Below are 16,438 nucleotides of genomic sequence, written 5' to 3'. Positions count from 1 at the left end.
AGTGGGGGCACCAGATCAAGGCGGGCACTGGTTGCTGTCATTGGGGCAAGCCTCTGGTGGTTACTGAAAATTCTTTGCTCCCATGCACCACCTGCTGCCGGTGTCCAGCACCAGTCCCGATCGCCCCTGCAGGCTTCTCCACCTCCCCCTGCTCCTGAGGGGCGATTGGGGCAGCAGCCACCACTCACACTTGCTGATGGCACCAGCCCTGCTTGCACCCGCTTCTGGCACCAGCCCTTTTTGCTCTGCACTGTCAGCGGGTGCGAGCAGGACCAGCACCCTCAGTGCATGGGAGCAGCAGTAGTGGGAGTGGGGCTGCTGGCAGACAGGGGACTGGGGGCTGCGGCAGGAAGGGCCAGGCAGGGGCATGGAGGAAGGGCCGAGACCCGACCCTGTGCCCACTACAGCCTTGTGGCCCACAGTTCCTTTCAAGGTGCATGAATTCATGCACTGGGCCCCTAGTCTATATATATAAATGCCTAAGCGACCATTTGACCGTTCAACTGGTAGCTATGACACGCACTGACCACCAGGGGGCAGAAGCTCAATGCACAGGCATGGAAACATGGAACAAACTGATGAATCTGAGAGGGAAGAGGGAAAGGGGGAGAGGGAGAAGAGATTAACCAAAGATCTTATATACATACTACAGGCCTGTTGCACAGATTTGTGCACCAGTGGGGTCCCTCGGCCTGGTCTGTGCCCTCTAGCAATCCAAGACCCCTCAGGTGATGTCGGCCTGCCAGTTTCAGCCTGATCCCCACAGGCCAGGCCAAGGGAACCCATCAGTACACAAATCTGTGCACTGGGCCTCTAATTGAGTATAATCTGGTTGAGTTTTCTACTCCTATTAGACTAAAACCCTCTTTCAAGCAGGAATCATATCTTCTGTATTCAACATGAAGCATTCACTAAGCATCTCTTACTTTGCCAGACAAGTGATATGTTATCGTGTACTATGTATATTATATTTGACTATATCACTATCATATCCCTATTACCCCCTTTTTCTCTCTATGCTGCTTTCCCCATCTATTTTTTCAAGCTTTTCTTGGGGGTCATATTTTGGGGGGCAATTCCAAAATGTATCTGATATTATGGGCTCATTCATTCTAAAACACACTCAATGGTTGCAAATATCCATAGAGAATTGGTTTAGTGTCACAAATTTTAATAATCTAAAAACTGATTATCATAGTTAGCAAGCAAAAGTTAGATTTTAACATGTTTCCAATCACTGCCGTATAAGCACACAATGAAAATCACCAACTTAAACATTAGGTCAATAGCAACTATCTACCCTTACTGCATATTCCTCAGGTTCAAGAGGAGTTTCAAACTCTAGGTCTTCTCCTGTACTGACCTTCACATGACTCTCCACTGGGGGAAAACATTCCATTGTCATGGTAGCCGTCTCTGCACTCACAGTGGTACCAACCAGGCAGGTTAATGCAATTGGCCCGGCTGTCACACTGAACAAAGCCATCCGAGCACTCATCAATGTCTGTGTGGAAAGAAAACAAAAATGGGCTGTTATACACTTGCTGCTTTTATCTCAAAGAATCAAAGATATTCTATTAACATTTTAGCACCAGCAAATCCTAAAAACCGAGGACACCTAAGATTGTGAAAGTCCACTTGGTTATTGGAAGCTGTACAGAAAAAATGTAGTGGTATCAGTAGAGGAAAAACATCTAGACAGCTTCTCTGTTGCAAAAGTCATCCTGCTGTAGAAAATGGAAAGAAATTGTCTGTGATGGTCATTAGTGCTGCTCACAAAGTATTTCCAGCTCTTCTGGACACAAGTTAGGATTGCCACGGGACTTCCTAAAACTAATTAGGGAGTGACATGTGTCCCTGCTACGCAGAGCCTTGGAGATGCAGTGTGTGATTCACCTGTATATTTTCCCCATCACAATGACCAGCAATGTTCTGATCAGCCACAGTTCCCTAGTGAGGATGATGTGGGGCACCTTCCTTCTCTACTTGAAATGGACATGCAGTATAAGCAAGAAATCCACCTGTTTGCACTACGCCACTGAGATTTTAGGGTCTTTTATTACTATCAGCATACCCTATTACATCCTTATCATCAACATATGGCTATAGCATTCATGCATCAATATCCTTCAAATTTCTGTCACTATTTAACGGGTTTCCCATATATTAGCTTATTCAACCCTCAAAAAATATCTTGCCATGTAGATAGCATATCAGACAAATGAAACAAAATGAGGTAAAACAATTATATGTGATTTAATGAAGATCACCTATATGTTCATGGCTGCCTGCAAGTAGACACAGACTAAAATTGGCAAAATTCCCTACACAAAGAAAGGTATATATTTTGAGTCTCATATATTTCCTCCAGTGGTTTATTATTATTTCCAAATATTAGGAGCCCTTTATTCTCCTGGTTCTATTTGCTAAATAATGGGAACATCCAACCCCATCCAAGTCTCTTTCTTTGATCATAGAGGGAAAATTCCTAGAGTTGACTTACAGAATGTCCCTTTCCTCTCAAATACCTCTGGGTTCTGGGTGCTTTGGGGTTGACTCGGACCCTAAGTGATCTGATGGCACTGCACCACTGTACTAGTAGCTGTGAAAATATTCACATGCACTCCTCTCCCATCTTCTAGCCTTGTGTTGTGACTGAAGACTCTGACTGCCAAGGTAGAATAGCATTTTCTTCTACGCTTCCCACACCTGCGTCACAGCTCCTGATGCAGTGACCACCACAACGATGTCCCTCGTGTTGAAGGGAAATCCAGCTGCTATTTAGAGTCCTGCACCCTAAACGGTCCACTCCAGCTCAGCACAATCTATTTCCTTCCTAGTCCAGTCTCATCTAATTCCAAATTCTTGGAAGTATATGTTCCTTTCATTTTCTTTTCCTATGTTCAATTTTGAAAGAGATAATTTAAAAATATATATTTTATTGATTTTTTACAGAGAGGAAGGGAGAGGGATAGAGAGTTAGAAACATCGATGAGAGAGAAACATCTACCAGCTGCCTCCTGCACACCCCCTATTGAGGATGTGCCTGCAACCAAGGTACATGCCCTTGACCGGAATCTAACCAGGGACCCTTCAGTCCACAGGCCGATGCTCTATCCACTGAGCCAAACCGGTTAGGGCAAAAGAGACAATTTTTTAAAAATAAATGAATAAAGTTGTGTGTTTTTTTAAAAGAGAAATAAGCCAACATTCATTTAGTTCGGATAAGCCCAGAGTCCCCACACTAAACAAGGCACAAACTATTCTCTTAGATTAGGTAATAGGCCAAAAAATAGATATCTTATATTATTGCAAAAGTTTAACATTATTTCTGAACTATGGATGTTTTGTCTCTGTGGTTCCTCTTCTGAATAGTCAGTTCCTCAAGTCAGTTGTTCCCACCATCCAAGTAATTCCTAGTGAGCAAATTAGCTAACCATTGACTTCCTGACACATGTGGATTGCTTCCACTTACTAAGGCCTCATAGGTTTTATGAAACAGCCTATTTGTATCTCAAAGGCCTCCCTAACTGATGAACCTCTGATTATAAATGGGATCAACATCCTTTGCTCATTCAGCTTTACATGGTCTTTTCTTCTAACGCAAATGATGCAGAAAATTGATTATGTCATTTCTTAAATGCATGGACAAAAGAAAATAGGTTGGGATTTAAGCTTTAGAAGTGAGTTTCTTGGAAGAAGGCCAGAAGGGGTATGTTTAGAATATCTCATTTTAGAACAATTTGGTCATTAGTGTTGGTGATTTGGAAGTAGCTGTTAATGGAACAGAGCCTTCTCCACTGAAGCAACTCTTGCATCTATATTTAGTCCTTTAATTTAGCCCCATTTTCTTGCCTGAACACAGTTGCAGAGTTACCTCAGATCCCATCACACACACACACACACACACAAACACACACACACACACACACACACACACATATATATATTCAATTTATTTTCTCTCATAACACTTCTCAAACACAATTCCTACTCCTATACTGCCTCTTCTCCAACTTCTTCAACTTCTTTTTATTTACAATACTAGATGCCCGGTGCACAAATTCATGCATGGGTGGGCTCCCTTGGCCTGGCCGGGTGATCGGGCTCATTGGGGCCGTCTTGCCCAATCCCAATTAGGGCTGATGGGCGCCAGCCAGCCAGGGAGGGTCCATGGGAGGATTCCAGGGCATGTCCAACCTTCTCACTCAGTCCCGATTGGCTGGACCCCAGCAGCAAGCTAACCTACTGGTCAGAGCATCTGCCCCATGGTGGTCAGTGTGCATCATAGCGACTGGTTGAGCGGTCAAGCGGTTGAGCGGTAGACCAAACAGTCAACCGATGGGTCGGACACTGAGCATATTATGCTTTTATTATATAGGACTAGAGGCCCATTGCACAAAAATTTGTGCACTGGGGGGGGGGTCCCTCAGCCCAGCCTATGCCCTCTTGCAGTCTGGGACCCCTTGGAGGATGTCCACCTGCTGGCTTAGGCCTGCTCCCTGGGGGATCGGGCCCAAGCAGGCAGACAGACATCCCCCTGGCAGCCCGGCAGCCCTCGGGGGATGTCCACTTGCCAGTGGGGAGCAGGCCTAAGCTGCAGTAGGACATCCTTAGTGCTGCTGAGGAGGCAGGAGAGGCTCCCACCACCACCGCTGTGCTGGCAGCCATCAGCCTGGCTTGTGGCTGAGCAGAGCTCCCCCTGTGGGAGCGCACTGACCACCAGGGGGCAGCTCCTGCATTGAGCATCTGCCCCCTGGTGGTCAGTGTGTGTCATAGTGACCAGTCATTCCCAGTCGTTCTGCTGTTAGGGTCAGTTTGCATATTACCCTTTTATTATATAGGATAGAGGCCTGGTGCATGGGTGGGGGCCGGCTGGTTTGCCCTGAAGGGTGTCCCGGATCAGGGTGGGGGTTCTGCTGGGGTGCCTGGCCAACCTGCGTGAGGGTCTGATGGCTGTTTTCAGGCTGGCCACACCCCCTTTAGGGTGGGGGGTCCCCACTGGGGTGCCTGGCCAGTCTGGGTGAGGGGCTGAGGGGTGTTTTCAGGCTGGCCAAGCCCTCCGGTGACGGAAGCTCCCAGCCTCTCCTTTTTTTCTTTTTTTTTTTATTCTGGGGTTTATTTACCTTCTATAATTGAAACTTTGTTGCCTTCAGTGGAGCTCAGAGCCGGCTGGGAAGCTTGGCTTCCTCCATCACTGGAGCAACCAAGCCTCCTGCTCACTTCAGCTCTGTGGCTGCCGGCCGCCATCTTTGTTGGGTTAATTTGCATATAGTTGCTCTGATTGGCTGGTGGGCGTGGCTTAAGGCATAGCGAAGGTATGGTCAATTTGCATGTTTGTCTTTTATCAGATTAGATAGCAACCTCCCTTGATCTATAAATATGATCATTAAAGACGAATAGAAATGTTTTGCATTATATCACTCAGTAATTTGAAGACTGAGGATACAACATTTATGGGCCATATGTACTTTCATATACAGTTTGAGTATTATTCATTACTAAATAGTATTTAGAAGATGAATACATAAATGTATGTATCACTTGTTAATTTACTATTCACTATTTACTGCATGCCAATTATGGGCCAAGTACTTAGTGGTGGGGAAACAACATGCACAAACCAGAAGTAATTTCTGCCCTCACTAGGTCTCCTATCTATCTAAATTATCCTTATTTTTTTTAAAAAAAAATAAATTTATAAAAATCTGAATTTACATCCATGTAGCACAGTGTTTCCCTACATAGTCTATATCTATCACCATTGGTATAGTATTAGGTGATAATAAGCAAATCCTTTATTTTAATGGCTACATATTTATATCTCTGAATTATTTCCATATAGCAAGTGATACTAATAGTACACTAGCAAAATTTAAATTTAAAAAGGGAGAGGGATTACAGAAACAATATTAAATAAATATTGGCATATGAATATGACAAAAATTATGAAGGGGTATACAAATGACTGGAGTTTAGAAAATGGCAAGATATGGAACACTTATTCACATTTCAGAAGGATTTTCTGAGTAATTCTTTAGGTAGTGAAAGGCCTTAATTTATTTAAAATATGACTCAATTTACAAAATATACAAGTATACATGTGTTATAGTTCAAATTATATACTTGCTATCATATAGGATAGAAAAGAAAAACTAGAAAAATATATTTGCTTCATTTTATGCTTTCATGTTCCTGATAATTTTGATTTCTTTATGCAAACTTTCGACCTTGGTGAAAGACCATTTAAAATGAAAGTTTGCTTGAATTGCCAAAGCACACTCTTCTCACCAGAAGGCAAGTTTGTTTGGCTCATGGATCTTTTTGAAGTCAGAGATAAAACAAACAGCCTCATCTGAAATTATTTGATGTACTTAGTTGCTCAGTAAGTATTTAGCAAGTGAAGAATTGCAATCTGATCCACAATTTAAGATTTCAGTATTTTTTCCCACACACAAATGTGGATATTACTGAGTTATAACTATGGATGCAGACATATGTTTTACATATTGTGTAATAACAGAAAACAGTAAAATTTTTTTGAAGATTTTATTTTTTTGGTACTTTCTTCAGGTAAAACCAAAATTTCTATTTGAGATAAATATACAGAGAACAACAGACCTAGGAGAGAAAATTATTATTTTATTCCATATATGAACTATCAACTTTGAACATACTACTTTCCAAACTGAATAAAAGTATTCAAAAAGAGAATACAAGAGTGTATAAGCTCAGATGACTCAGTCTATATTATAAGGATCTAAATTTTGTACTCTGTAGGCACATTACATAAACAACTAAAAATAAGTTTTATGAAAAACTATAATTTCATTACATATTATATCTTAGAGAGGAACTAGTTCTCACTTCCTGAGGGGCAATTAGAACATTTCCAGGAGCTACATTTAGAACAGCGAGCTAGTGATGATATTAAGATGCTGTCCCAAAGCACAGAGAACCTAAAATCCAAAAGATATTTAGCCATCCAGCAACAGCCATCAATAGCAGTCAGACTCCAGGGATCAGAATAGACTTAGGTAATAAAATTGGAAGGCACTGTTGAGGATAGATTTGATAGAAAGCACATATGTTTTGAGGCGATCATCCAAAACAAACCAACAAGCAGAAAAACAAGTAGGGAAAGGGTGTGAACACAGAGAAGCTCACACATTTCCGAGTCTTGCTTCCTTTGTTTCCCTCTGGTGTGGGGATGAAGACCTGCTACAGTGGCACCCAGACTGCTGGCTTCAGAGGGAGCTACTGAAAATGGCTTTTGCCATAGCATTTAAAGGGTCACTTTAGAAAATGACAAAATATTTCTTTGTAAAATTAAATGCAGTTATAAAATGAGATATGTGAGTGATAATCTCTCACGCATACGTGATTTGTATTGTAACAACATAACTAAGGACAATAAAAAGTTGTGCAAATCCCTAGAAATATCCCATACCTAAACTAGACCCTAATCATTAGTTTATCCTGCACCCCTTTAAAGCTAAGAGAAACTGATTAGTTGCTACTCTATATGAATGAAAAAGAAAATCCAATTTTTTCCAAGTGAGCACATTATTTTTTAATGGCAAAGTCAAATAATGAGTGCCATCTTTCATACTGTTTATTATTAATAAAAACCTGGCATCATTTCTCATAAAAATAGTACTTGAACTATTTACATAACTATCCTATGCCCTGGTAGTTAAATTATATTGATGAACAGCAGGCAAGTAAACATCCTCAAAACAAATTAATCAACTCTTGATTACCCACATGTGGATTATTTGCTTTCTAGATTATCTGCAGCATTTTTTTTTAATCACAAGGTCATTTCCCTCTCTCATTTGTTCAGCTTGTGGGGTATCTGCTTTCAACATTTAGATAGATGTGAGTGCTCAAGGAATGCAAACTCATTTGAGCATTATAGTATTTGTAATAACTATAGCAGATTTAGAAATAAAATACTGTCCAAAATTTTATAAGACTGATTTCTCAAATGAGCATTTTGAAAATAAAGTATTATCAACATATGTAAAGAAATGTTTAAAATCATGATATACTCTTCACAAGTGGGGTAATGACATTATAGATTTAGTGAAAATTTTCATTACTTTGTAGTTCATAATTAGGAAATTATTGACTGATCCTTAAAAATGCACAATATAATGTCATCATTACAGCATTTAGTCCTCCTAATAACCATATTCTTATCACTATGTTTTAGATAAAGAAAGGTGAGAGCAAACACACTGTCCAAGGTCACACAATAGACCAGAACTCTTTCAAATCCAAGTGCAGGCCTCTTTCTCCCACACTAGGCTGCCTCTCAAAACCAACACTTGGCCAATCAGAAACAGCTAATGCTTTGAGATATCTCAGTGTATACCTTAAAGGGAGTGAAGTCCAGCTCTTCGGCTTGTTAGCTGTGTAACACTGAATATTTTACTAAACCTTCTGAGTTTTCTGTTTCTGAACTACAAACAATCCTTCTTTCTCTCTCAACAGTTTGCTATTAACTGCTTCTGTTAGCTGTCCAAGGCCTCATAGAAGTGATATCTGGCTCATAACAGGCGTTTCATATGTGTAAATTCCACTTCCACCTCTAAAATAACCCTTCAGAGTATACAAAACATGTTCACTTGTCAGTTGATTATTTGAAAAGGAGCAGAGGTAAATGCAGTTTTACAGGTTGGGTTCAGGCCAGAGAATATCTTTTCTTCTGTGGACAATTGGGAGCTACTGAAGAGTTAAAGGTAGAGTGATGTGGTCTAGGTACAGTTTGGGAAAAACAGGCAGTGCCTACATGTTGAACAGACAGGACTGGGCAAGACTAGAGGCAGTCTCATAACCTTATGAGCTATTTTTCATTGTTTAAGAAAAAAATAATAATGATTTTAATTAGGGGGGGAAACAGTGGAAATAGGGATAAAGAAGCATGTGGGCTTCTTTTTTTTTTAATGCTTATCTTAAACTAGAGGCCCGGTGCACAAAATTCATGCACTGGGGGCGGGGGGTTCCCTCAGCCCAGCCTGCACTCTCTTTAATCTAGGACCCCTTGGGGGATGTCAGGATCGGGCCTAAACCAGCAGTCGGACATCCCTCTCACAATCCAGGACTGCTGGCTCCCAACCGCTCGCCTGCCTACCTGCCTGATTGCCCCTAACCACTTCTGCCTGCCAGCCTGATCACTCCCTAACCACTCCCCTGCTGACCTGATCGATGCCTAACTGCTCCCCTGCCAGCCCGATTGCCCATAACTGCCCTCCCCTGCAGGCCTGGTCACCCCTAACTGCCCTCCCCTGCCAGCCTGGGTCCCCCCCACTGCCCTCCCCTACAGGCCTGGTCGCCCCAACTGCCCTCCCCGGCCAGCCATCTTGTGGCAGCCATCTTTGACCACATGGGGGCGACCATCTTGTGTGAGGGCGTGGCAGTCAATTAGCATATTCCCTCCTTATTGGCTGTGTGTGCCACCATCTTTGCAACAGTGTGAGGGTCAATTAGCATATTCCCTCTTTATTAGATAGGATTGGTATACAAGGCTCTTTCATGCCCCCTGCATTGACATCAAACCAGTCAGGTTTACAGTCCACATGTCTCGGTACATACCATACAGAGGAAAAAAGATAAAGAGAACCTGATTTTTGGAGTATTATCATTTTTTTTCCCTTGAGAGTCTTTGCATATGGAGTCCCTATTGCCTAGAATGTTCTTCTTTTTTTCTCATCCCCTCACCCAGTTAACTATTTCTCTTCTGACTGTGTCTCATAATTCAATTAATTTCCTTGAGAAAGCCTTTCTGACTCAAAGGCTATGTTAGATCTCCTATTGCCCATTGGTTTTTGTACTTTCCCACATGAGTTCATTGTATTTTGCCTTAACAGCAACTATCACAAGATATTTTTTGTTCTAAACTTGCAAATATTACACTGACTTAATTATAAAAACTTCAATTCTAGAGAAAGTCCTCCTTATCTTTCTTCCTCCCTTTCAAAAGTACCTTGAGTCTGGGCTTTTTGTCTATCAATTTGTGAATTTCTCACCAGTAAAATAAACAAACAAACAAACAAAAATAGGGGAGGAGAAGGTCTGCATTGATTCTATAAATTGATTTTGGGAGAACTGACATCTTTACATTAATCCATACACATGATATATTTCCCCTTTCTCTAATGATCTTATAGTTTTATATTATAGTCTTTATCGGTATCTGAAAGGATGTGTTATGCATATTTTGTCCATATTTATTTCTAAAAAAAATTTTGCCTTCATTTTTTTAAACCAACTTTACTGAGGTATTGTTGACAAAATTATAAAGTGTATATTTAAAGTGTATAATGTGATGATTTGATTTATGGATATGTTGTGAAAGGATTTCCCCACTGAGTTAATTAACACATTTATCACCTCACATGTTTATCTTTTTTGGAGTGGGAGGGGGGTGCTGAGAACATTTAAGTTCTACTCTTTAGTAAACTTCAATTATACAATACAGTGCTATCAACTTTAGTCACCATGCTACCCATTAGATCCTCAGACCTAAATCCAACTTTACTGAGGTAAAATTTATATACAAAAACATCACAACAATTTCATGAGTTTTCACACGCAACCACTCCCATAACTAATATATAAAACATTTCCTTCACCCCCAAAGTTCCTAAATATTACAACAGTTTGAAAATATTAATTTGGATAGTAACTTAATGCTTGTCATTTTGAGTAAGCTGCATATGTACCGAGGCTACTTCTGTATTTTTTTAAACCACACCTTGAGAACACCTAGCAAAGTATTTAATACATTGTTACAGATTCATACACGCTTGCTGAATGAATGAGTGATATTTCTGTAATATCCAGTAACTAAGTGGCAACCCCACCTTTGCCATCAGCTGGGTCAGAGGGGGGATGCAGGCAGGTGTCAGCTTGAAAGCATTCACTGAGCTGCAGTAACAAGGTGGTACGATGACACTTCTCAACCTACTTCAAAAATTTATGTCAAAATGTTGACTAAATATTAAGTGGAGGAGAATGTGCTCGTTGCATATAGATGTATATACATATTTTAACAGGAAGAGCACAAGGCTTCTGATTAAAAACACTTGAAAATCTCTTCTTCCTCCCAATCTTATAAACATGATGTCAAAATAACAAAGTTTAGACAAACACAGATAAAAGGAAATCACCACCAGCTGGGAAAGAAAATTCAATACATATTTGTCTTTTCTTAGAAAATGGGATATAGGTCAGAGCCAAGGAAGCCACAGCCCAGAGTCTATATGAAGCGATGTGGTCCTACAGCTGAGGAGGGCAGTAGTCTGCCTTGAAGGATTCTGAAGCTACTTGAAATAATACTTCAAACAATAAAGAATTTAAAAAATGATAACAAACATGAGTTTAGAAGGAATAAGTAAATATGTATGTCATATAAAATAAAACTGCTTGCCCTGACAGGTTTGGCTCAGTGGATAGAGCGTCAGCCTGCGGACTCAAAGGTCCCAGGTTTGATTCCGGTCAAGGGCATGTACCTTGGTTGCAGGCACATCCCCAGTAGGGGGTGTGCAGGAGGCAGCTGATCGATGTTTCTCTCCTCATCGATGTTTCTAACTCTCTATCCCTCTCCTTCCTCTCTGTAAAAAATCAATAAAATATATTTAAAAAATAAATAAATAAAATAAAACGGCTTGTTATAATAACATTTTATGATTTTGTTTAGATTTCTTTTGTATACCTTTTCATAAAGAACTGAGGGCGGATTTTTGTCTTTATTTATAAGATAAGATTGTTAAATCAAAGTATTTAATAACACTTAAAAAATACCATGCAGGGCTGCGGAGACCTGGAGCTGAGAGTAGCTGGGTGAATTAGAAGTCTACTGATGAACAATCAACCCACCCACCTCCTCCCACCTGGAGCGGACTGCCTCAAGATAGCAATCACCCCTGAGGCCAGAGTGAATGGTTCCTTTGTAAAAAATAAGTAAATAAAACATCTGAAGGCAACTAAGGCAGCTGGTGTAGGAGTTGTCATCCTTTGGAACAAAGCCCCCTGCGTGTCAGCATGTAGAGATCTCAAAGTGTAAGTAAGTGGCTCCCTTTCAGTTCCCCTATTGTAAGTCTGCCAGTCAATAAACTTTACCTCATTATCAAAGCCCAAAGTCAGTGTTTCTATTTCGTCACTCTTGAAACATTAATGTGAAATCAAAAAACAAGAAATACTTGGGAAAAGTTTATAACGATATAAGAGAAGAACCAAGATACACCATCAGAAAAACTAATCTCGAAGGAAACAGAAAAAATTCACAGAACAGAACTTAAAATATTTCTTATTAATATCTTCAAATAGATTTGAGAGATTATTTCATCCATAAAAAGGACAGTGCTATGAAAAGAGATAATTAGAGAGTTAGAAGCAGTTCTTGGAAATTAAAAATGTGATAGCTGAAAATTTTTAAATGCAACATAAGGCCTGGAAGATCAAGTAGAAATAGTATCTTCAAAAGTATAACATGGAAAATAGACGAAAAGTGTGATACAGTAAAAGCAAAGACATCAACCCCAAAGTACTAGCTTCTGACTAAAGACAAATTTCATACCAAGAAAAGAGAAAATCAATGGAAGGAAAATACCTTTTAAAATAATAATAATTGAAGAACTTTCCATAGAACTGTAGTTTCTGGATTTAAAGGCCCCAGCAAAGTCTCCCAATAATAATGAGATGACAGTCAATGCTCAGTGAAGGCTTACTATGTGGCAGCCACTGTTCTCTGTGATTTACCTACATACACTCACTTAGTGCTGACAGCAGTCTCATGAAGGAAATATTATCACTCTCCCCATTTTAAAGAGTAATAAATATAGACACTGAGAGCTTAAGTAATTCTCCTTAAGGGTATTGAGGGGCAAAACTGGCATTTGAACACAGACACTCTAGGTACAGAGGTCAAACCCTGGCCCCATACACAACACTGTCTCACAAATGAATGAAACAAAAACCCACATCTAAACACACACTGTGAAATTTCACAATAAGAATAAAATACAAATCTGAATAACTTCCAGAAGGGAAATAACAGCCAAGCATCATTTTTCTCACTTGCAGCACTGTATACTATAAGACAGTGAAGCAATGATTTTGACCCTAGAATTCTATACTCAGCATAACTGTCTGAAGGCAGAATAAATATATTTAATAAATAATTCCACAGAAAACTTATGCACATTTTAGGCACCATTTTAAAAAATGATTTACTGATGATACAGTCCAGTAAAATAAAGGACTACATCAATAGTTCACCACTCCTTGAAAAACTTTTCTCACTTTGCAAAGAAATACCACTTTCTCACTTCTCCTCTTACCTCAATGGCCTCTATATTTTGATCTTCTTTCCATATCTTAACTTTACAATCTACAAAAGTTTGGGTTCCCTAGAGATCTATTCTCAGATCTTTTGTCTTCTATCTACTAACCTTTTTGTGATTTTATCCAGGACTAGGGCTTTAAACACCTAAATATCATCGATACCTATAGTGGATTCAATTGTGTTCCCTCAAAATTCATGTCTGCTTGGACTCAGAATGTGACCATATTTTGAAATAGGTTTTTTTGCAGATATAATTAAGAATCTTAGTATGTAATCTTCTTGGATTTAGATCCAATGATTGGGGTCGTTATAAGAAAAGATGCAGAGTGAACCACAAAGAAAGTCAACATGGGGACAGAGGCAGAGATTGGAATTACATAGTCACAAGCTAGAGAATGTCTGGGGCCACCAGAAACTGGGAGTAGCAAGGAGAGATTCGTCCTGGAGCCTTCAGAGGGAGCATGGCCTGACGATACCATGGATTTTGGACTTATAGCCCCCAGAACTATGACATCACAAACCCTTTTCTTTTATTCTTTAAAAATTTCTTTAAATTTATTTTCTTTATTGATTAAGGTATTACATATGTGTCCTTATCCCCCCATTGCCCCTCCACCACCCCCCACTCATGCCCTCACCCCCCTGGTGTCTGTATCCATTGGTTAGGCTTATATGCATGCATACAAGTCCTTTGGTTGATCTCTTCCCCTTACCCCCACCCTCCTCTACCTTCCATGATCTCACTCATTTGTGGAATATAATGAACAACATAAACTGATGAACAAAAACAGATCCAGAGACAGAGAAGCATCGATCAGACTGAGATCATAAATTCTTATTTTAAGTTACCCAGTTTGTGGGACCCTCTTTATAGCAGCTTGAGGAAAATAATACATTAACTCATTCAAATTTTTAACCAGACACCTCTTTTCTCTTCCAGACCTGCATATTCCATTTCTCACTCCATCTTCCCACTCAGATACCAAACAACTCCTTCTTGAATCTTCCCTATCTCAGAAAATGGCAGTACCATCAATTTTTAGGCAAAACTGTAGCTTTATTTTTAATTCCTCTCTTTCACTCATATCTCTTTACCAAATCTATCAACAAACCTTATTGGCAATGGCTTCAAACTGTATCCAGAATCAAATGATCACTTCCAACTCTCTTCATGCTTGCCAGTGCAGTCCATGTCACCCTCATCTCTCACTTGAGTTATTATAACAGCCCAATGAATATCCCTGGTTCCATTTTCTCCTCCTATAGTCCATTCTGATTTCATAGCAGCCAGGTGATTCTTTTAAAACATATGTCAGATTGTGCCATACCTCTGCCCTGATTCTATCTCCCACTCAGGAAGGATGTTAGGAGGGAAACAGATTGGGGAAAAGCTGTAGGGCACATACACTATTATCAACCATTTTCTATTTCTAAGTCTGGGGACTACATTTCCCAGAAGCCATTTCTCTGTCTGATTCTGTGTTAGAGTTCATCAATGAGAGGAACTCCTGAAATTCAGGAGAAAGAAGCAGAGAAGAAGCCATTGTTCTTAGGTAGTCATGGCAGTCGGTGACAGTGGTTCACTCCTGGGAGCTCTGGCTTCTTCACCAGTTCTCAGGTGGCAGTCAGAAGTGATTCTTGAATGTTTTCCAAATCCTCTGGCTGTGCCTTACAGACCTCACTCCTCCAACCCCTCCCACATCTGTAAATGCTAATTCCTAGATAAAGCTCCTTATTCCCATACTACTTATAGTGGCTGTTTTCCTGATTGAATGCAGACTGGTACAAAAGTCTATAGACTGAAGAATATAATTAAGAGGTTTTTTTAAAATAATAAATGCATGATGAAGTATTAAAGGAAAAATATTATCAACTAGAGGCCCAATGCACGAAATTCGTGCAAGGGACTCTCCCCTCTCCCCCCGCCCCCCCCCCCCACCACTGTGGCCACCTCTGCCTCAGCCCCTGCCCTCTGTGGCAGCTGGGGGCCTCTGCCACCTCTGCCTCCTCTGCCTCAGCCCCTGCTCACCACGGTGGCCAGGGGGCCTCTGCTGCCTCTGCCACCTCTGGCCCCTGCCACTGCGGCTTCATCTGGAAGGTTGTCCGGTCTAATTAGCAAATTATGTTTTTATTATTATAGACTAGAGGCCCAGTGCACGAAATTTATGCACAGGAAGGAGGGGTCCCTCAGCCCAGCCTGCACCCTCTCACAATCGGGGCCCCTCGGGGGACAACCCTATTGCAATCTGGGACTGCCTCTGCCTGCCTGCCTGCCTGATCGTCCCTAACCACTCTGCCTGCCTACCAATGTCCCTAACTGCTCACCTGCCTGCCTGATCACCCCTAACTGCTTGCCTGCCTGCCTGATTGCCCCTAACTGCTTTCCTGTCTGCCTGATTGCCCCTAACCACCTCTGCCTCAGCCCCCACACCTGGGACTCAGGCTTCCTTCCTCCGGCCGGCTGGCCTCAAGCACCCGGGACCCCGGGTGGCTTCACCTAGGCCCCAGCTTTGTCAGGAAGGGTCTGGAATGACATCAAGAAGGGGTCTGGTCTATCCAGTCTAATTAGCATATTATGCTTTTATTATTATAGATTAGATACTTCAAGAAAAAACAAAATAAAATATTTTAAAGATAAGAAATACTATAGCCCAATTGCCTCTTGGTGTATAGTTAATGGGCTGCTCAGTTGGTTGGAGCCTCTCCAGGTGCTTGAGGGTTGCAGGTTCTGACTGGGCTGCAGGAAGCAACTAATGAGGCATGATTGGGTGGGCCAGTGGGTCAATGTTTCTCTCTCTCAATCTCAATCTCTCTCTCCTTTCCTTCCTCTCTCTCAAAAATCAATATGATATATATTGATATATATATATGCACACATATATACACACACACACAGGATGGGGCAAAATAGGTTTACAGTTATGAATATGCAAAACAGTTTATTCTTGTATTATTATTTATTAATTACTAGAGGCCCGGTGCACAAAAATTTGTGCACTCGGGGGGGGAGGGGGATCCCCCAGCCCGGCCTGTGCCCTCTCGCAGTCTGGGACCCCTCGGGAGATAACGACCTGCTGGCTTAGG

At 41.0% G+C, this 16,438-nt stretch overlaps 1 protein-coding gene across 4 annotated transcripts in view; it reads right to left on the bottom strand.

Annotated features, from left to right (window-relative positions):
* The window catches only part of NELL2 (neural EGFL like 2), a 330,775-nt gene that overhangs the window by 29,588 nt on the left and 284,749 nt on the right, over window positions 1-16,438 (bottom strand). For 3 of the 4 annotated variants that reach the window (XM_023752259.1, XM_006086713.3, XM_023752260.1), the window contains one exon: window positions 1,364-1,504. The exons of the other annotated variant lie outside the window; for it this stretch is intronic. In XM_023752259.1, coding sequence (XP_023608027.1) covers window positions 1,364-1,504 — 141 coding nt within the window. The remainder of the gene's footprint in view (window positions 1-1,363; window positions 1,505-16,438) is intronic. 4 annotated transcript variants of the gene reach the window in all.

Source organism: Myotis lucifugus, unplaced genomic scaffold (assembly GCF_000147115.1).
Source record: "Myotis lucifugus unplaced genomic scaffold, Myoluc2.0 scaffold_30, whole genome shotgun sequence".
NCBI lineage: Eukaryota > Metazoa > Chordata > Mammalia > Chiroptera > Vespertilionidae > Myotis > Myotis lucifugus.
Note: the sequence above shows the minus strand (reverse complement) of the source record. Positions and strands in the feature narration are given on the sequence as shown.